The sequence below is a fragment of the Solanum verrucosum genome, unplaced genomic scaffold (genome assembly GCF_900185275.1).
Source record: "Solanum verrucosum unplaced genomic scaffold, falcon-dt-bn FXZP01000103.1, whole genome shotgun sequence".
Lineage (NCBI taxonomy): Eukaryota > Viridiplantae > Streptophyta > Magnoliopsida > Solanales > Solanaceae > Solanum > Solanum verrucosum.
The window spans coordinates 1,068,795-1,074,794 of NW_026020048.1; the positions used below are offsets into that span (position 1 = coordinate 1,068,795).

The window sequence follows — 6,000 nt, forward strand, 5'->3', positions numbered from 1 at the left end:
TTGCTACGGTACGTTTTCCAAAAAAAATAATTAAATAATTTGGATTAACAAAATAATTAAAATAAATATCTTATTATTTCTTTAAAAGAGTAGTTTAACATAAAGATTAAATTTCAATAAAATTTTATGAAAAAAAATATTTAAATTGATTGAGTGACTTTCTAAATGAAATATCAATAGTTGAGTGATTTTCTAAGTGAAACATCAATAGTTGCGTGACTTTTGAGTTATAAAACAAAGTTGAGTGACTTTCTAAGTGAAACATCAATAGTTGCGTGACTTTTGAGTTATAAAACAAAGTTGAGTGACTTTCTAAGAGAACAATTCAAAGTTGAGTGACTTTTTAAGTGAACAATTTAAAGTTGAGTGACTATTTGAGATATTAACTCCTCTGCCCAACTCCACCTGCAAGTTACTTCAAATCAATTTTTATTTCGTGGGAACTCATAAAAATAATGAGCCTAATTTTACTTAAAAAAATTAATTCAAAAGATTAAAATTATATAAGAAGATAAATTATCATTCCAACAGAAACGGAGTTATGATATTGAATTTACAATTTAAATTAAAATTACTAAATTTCATCGAATCAGTACTTACGTTTGCGTCCCAACCATGTTGGACTACTAAACAATTTGTGTTATTTTTGGTCCTCAAAGTTGACTGGAGTAAAACAAACGAAATGGCACTTGATGTTGTTTGTTATTTTATATTATATTTTTATAGATTAGAATAATGTAAAATGACTCGAGGGTGAGTCAGTACAAATAATTGAAGATGCAAATAGCCAAAAATTTCATAATTATTGTGTATCCAGTACATTCGGCGATGACAAAAAAACCTTTGGCGCAACGCCGCGTATATGCGGCGATCAAATCAATTACTATTTGGTTTGTTAGATGGACCTACCTACATCATCCGATAAACATTATTTTCATATCAGCACCACAATTAGTATTCATGTTTTTCTCGTGTCCACTCGAAAAATAGTAATTGTATATTCTCTGCTAATTCTCCAAAAATATATAATTATCTTTTATGCATTAGTAAATATGAATGAGTTTTAAAAGTGTATCAAATAGAGTATTGAGTTAATATGTAATTTTTGTTAGGAGTGTAAAATAACCCGCAATCGCTATAATTTCACCCTGTTTTATTATTGACCAACATCTCGATATATCAAAATAACATGGGTCCACATGTTTGCAACCTTTCTGTTCAGTCTCTTTGGTGGGCCACCAACCTACGAGATTAGGATAGGATATCCGAATATAAAGGAATTAAAATATTTAGGTAAATAATTTTACCAGAATATTCGAGTATATCCATAACAAATATAGGCAATGAAAATTATAGAAAAAAACAAAAATAGGAAATGAAAAATAGAAAAAGATGAAAATTTGAGAAATAATTGACCTTAGACTGACGTGTATCCATGCTGTCTTGGTGTACCCTTTTAGACTTGGGATTTACTTTAACGAATCATCATATGCCACGCTGGACGTATGGGCTCCACGCGTCATGTGCATGTACATACCACGTCAACAAGCGGGCCCTACGTTTTTGGGCATGGTAAGTGGTATATAATGCTGGTTCTTAAGATTGGTCAAAAACACACAAATATTTTACAAGTTTTTATTTTTCTAAGTTCTATATATCTACCTCTCATTACAATATTTTATATTGCAATAATGGTCGGAGTTATGGCTCGGAAACCACTAAATCACCGGATTTTGACGTGGGACCACCGGGATATTGAGATTTCCGGCGAGCCTGCGATTAATAATTCCGATACGGTTTTCAGCTTTTTGGATGAAGAGGTTCAAAGTTCGTCACCGGAAAGTATTAGCGATGATGTTTATGTTAATAACCGAGACGATGAGGACGATGACAACGAAAACAAAGAAAATGTTGAAGATAATCAATTTTGGGAAAATCAACATCAACTTTTACAAGTAAGTTTCAACTCCGGTTTTTTAGCGCTTTGACAAATTTTTCATAGGGCAACGTATATTTATTTTTATTTTTCTGAATTTCGTTCTTTAATTAACTTAAATTCTTTTTTTTTGTTTGTTTTCAGTCTGTATTATGCCGAACAACGTCGTTGGAATCACAAATCCGAAGCATTACTAAAGAAACAAAGCAATCGGAATATGGTTGCTCTTGCCGGAAAATGGTCGGAGACGGCTGCCGGAACTGTCTGATGAAAGAGGTGTCCAGTCGTTTACAAAATGCTGGATTTAACTCAGCAATTTGTAAGTCTAAGTGGAAGAGCTCACCAGATATTCCCTCAGGTAATTATATACATTTAATAAATTTGTGTCACATAAATTAAGACGACAGAGAAGTACCATTTATTAGAAAATCCTGAATTAACATTAGTTCTTTACAATGTAACAGGTGAACATACATTCATAGACGTGGTGGACAATTCGAGCCTTAAAAAAGGAGAAGTGAGAATAATTATCGAACTAAATTTTCGATGTGAATTTGAATTAGCGAAAGCAAGCGAAGGATACAATCGACTGGTGAAATGCCTGCCAGAAGTGTTTGTAGGAAAAATAGAGAGATTATTGTCAGTAATAAAGATTTTGTGCAATGGTGCAAAGAAATGCATGAAGGTGAAGAAAATACATGTTGCACCATGGCGGAAACAAAAGTACATGCAAGCTAAGTGGCTTAAAACAGTTGAACGGACAGCAGCAAATGTTAAATTGCTGGTATCAAACGCTGAATATACAAGTGATCCACTGCCACGGCGGCCAAGAGCGTCGATGCTTACAATGGATTTGTTGGAATTTGTACCAAATTTGCATTGCACTGCAGTTAAAGTTGCCTGAAGGGATATGATATGTATGTAGTTTATTTTCTTTTGGTTTGTGGGGGTGGGGGTGGGGGGAGGGGTTTGGTTCTTTTTTTCTTAGGATTTAATTAGAGATAATTGTAATATTCTTATTAGTAAAAAGTGAGCAAGTTCATCATAGTGTCCAATTTCAATTGAGTTGTTACGTAAATTAACGGATTGACACAAAAATATGTTACATTCTGGTAACTCAATTTTCTTCTTGATTGACATATTTTTACATTTTTTAAGCATTCTCATTTTTAATATCATCATAAAGTGTTACAAACTCTGTGGTGATAAGGAAATACGTAGTTCTCTCTAGCCCTTATTTTTTTCATGCTTTGATAGATAGCAAAAATTAGGTACTTCATTAGGATCAGTAAGGTAAGCTCTAGCCCTCTTGCTTGTTGTCCCTATTGATATTTTTTAAAAAGAGGAATTGCTTGCATGGTCGCCATCAATATATTTAGTGTACTAAAATTTTTATTCAGATAAAAAAAAAGGATATTTTCTACATATTATTGGCTCAAGGAAAACTATATAAAAAATAAATCAAAAAAAAGTATTTCATAAACATGAATATACTTCTGCACAATATGTTTTCCAATTTTTTTCAGGTTGATAAAAAAATTGAAAAATACATTTTTAGAAAAATAACTTCCTTAAAATGAGGAAAATATTATTTTTTTTTCAAGAGAATAGTAGTACTGCTGTTAGCTTACAAAAAAATCGAATATCTAATCTAATGAAGACTGATTAGTAACTCATTTTTTAAATTTCATCTTTCCACTTATTTCATGAATAATTGAATTAATTAATCATAGGTTATTTTAGTACTTTACTAATAACTAACAACGCATCAGCACAATTAAATAACTTGACCTTATATGTCATATTGTTTGAACTGGTTGTGATCTTCTTTCACTAAAGAAGTTTTTGGAAGGGGATAGGAAGATTCCCTTTGCTTAGCTGACTAATTAAGAAAAGCGACTAATTAACCAAAAAAGATTTGATTAATTGAATAAGTCGGCTGTGTTTTGATATAATCAATAGGTAATAGAGTTAGTTTAACTAGAACACTCCATTAGGAACAAAGACCTGATTTGCTAGTCTACACTTCAGTCTCAAAATGTTTTTTTTTTTTGTTAAAAAAAAGTATTACAAAAATTAAAATTATATTATCTCTAATAACTTAAATTTTCAGATTAAATAATCATAAATTTTAATGTGATATTAATGTTTGGAATCAAATCTCACGATCACCTATATTACAAATAATTTCAATATATTTAAGCCCAGTAAATTATCACAAGTTGGTATCCCATCTAAATCTTCCACCTGCCAATTTTTGTCGTCTCATTTTACGATCCAATCTCTAGTCAATGGGTTATTTGCCATCCTAAGATTTGTTTAGGATACCAACTTGAAAAATTGTTTAATCATGTATTAAAGGGGAGTAATATGTTGATTATTAATTAATAAAAAAATAATTGGGCCAGCTAAAACAAGCTGGAAATGGTGGCGACCCGTAACCTACAATTAGGGTGATTACTGGTTTTTCATTTTATTTTTTTGGCCAGAATATTGCAAATTATTCTGGAGTTTACTATCCTTGACTTTTCAATTTTGCCCGAATTTATGCAAATTAGAATGAACGAGATGCTACAATAATAAGTTTAGAAAGTTAAGAAAATTAGCTAAAGTTAGAATAATTACAAAGTTAAAAATTCATGAAACATCTATCTACTTTGTGGAGTTAATAATATAATTAAAGGTAGCTGAACTACAAAAAAAAATAAAATTAGATTTTATAATTTTATTTATTTGTGGATTCATAATTAGATGGCATAATATATAATTTAATTTATCATGTCAAATTTATTTTAATGATAAATGTAGTTAAATGATTTTTGAAAATAAAAGTACATCTTATAATGAATGAATTTATTGATATAAAATAAAGTTTAATGACTTTGCCAGAGAATTTTTCCACCCATTTTATGGCACAAAAAAGATGTACTAATCCTTATGAAAAAAAGTAACAAATCGTCGTGAATTACAAGATAATTTTTTATCTACTTTAAAATTACAGATAATTAAGTTAGAGCTTAGAATAAACTTACAATTAGAATTTGTACTCAAACAAGCAAATTAAAATAATCATCATTACAAATAAGTCAAACATACTTAATAACAAAACCAGACATGCTCTATTCTAGAACTAATAGCACAATTTCAAGTTAAAATAAAATAAATTAATGAAAAAACATAAGATAGGTAAAATATTCATAAAAATATATTATATATACTTTATCGTTCAATTTGATTTGATCTTTTCTTTGGTATTTTTTATAATTAAAAATCAAAACTAAATTAAATATCATCAACTATTCAAAATTTATAACCAAATCAAACAAAATAAAAAAAAGAAACTAATTTATTTAATTTGATTTTGATCGATTACTTAATAGCAGATAAAAATATATAGAGAGTGATCATATATAGTCAACTTATTTGTCTGTATCAATTATTTAGAGTAAAACAGGTCCAATTAGTGTGCAGATTAAAAAATCCCACAATAATCTTCTGGATTTCTCTAATATCCATCCTCCACATTCTAGATAATAATAATTAACAAAAACATAGGCAGGACGCTGCGTATTTCCTACATCAATCATCAAATAACATCCTAATAATTATCATCAACAATCTTAATGAAATAATACTATGCTTTAACAGGCTAAAAGGTTCAATTAATTACTATTAGTATGTTAGTGGTGGTACCCTCCATGTCCTAAAACATTATCTGTATTTAGTTGAAGAGGCAAGATGGACCCATCCACAACATCGGATAAACATCCACTTAATTCCCAACTGTTCATCACATCGGAAAAATTAGAGGCAACAAAATGAACGGATTGAGTTGAATTTAGACGGTTTAAATTGATCCATGGAATATATTGTTAAAGAATGACAAAAGTTCCATATCGGTGGTTAATGAGATGGGTGGACTCCTTATAAGGCTTGGACAATCCTCCTCCCTTTAAGCTAACTTTTGGGGTGTGAGTTAGGCCTAAGACCTAATTTAACATGGTATCAGAGCAGGGCTTGTCTCACCCAATGTTGGGGCCCCAAAATCAAAATTGCCCACGCAC

At 30.1% G+C, this 6,000-nt stretch overlaps 1 protein-coding gene across 1 annotated transcript; it reads left to right on the forward strand.

Annotated features, from left to right (window-relative positions):
* The first annotated feature begins 1,649 nt into the window (after window positions 1-1,649).
* LOC125822722 (uncharacterized) lies at window positions 1,650-2,843 on the forward strand. Its single transcript, XM_049502160.1, has 3 exons — window positions 1,650-1,955; window positions 2,081-2,294; window positions 2,401-2,843. Exons 1-3 carry the CDS (start codon window positions 1,692-1,694, stop codon window positions 2,838-2,840), a joined length of 918 nt encoding a protein of 305 aa, XP_049358117.1. The 5' UTR covers window positions 1,650-1,691; the 3' UTR covers window positions 2,841-2,843.
* Window positions 2,844-6,000: the final 3,157 nt, after the last annotated feature.

Bases quoted from the DNA above. Each gene is read 5' to 3' on its own strand.
- LOC125822722 (XM_049502160.1), top strand. From the start codon at position 1,692: ATGGTCGGAGTTATGGCTCGGAAACCACTAAATCACCGGATTTTGACG. The intron at 1,956-2,080 runs GTAAGTTTCAAC...GTTTGTTTTCAG, and splicing joins ATCAACATCAACTTTTACAA to TCTGTATTATGCCGAACAAC. The intron at 2,295-2,400 runs GTAATTATATAC...ACAATGTAACAG, and splicing joins CTCACCAGATATTCCCTCAG to GTGAACATACATTCATAGAC.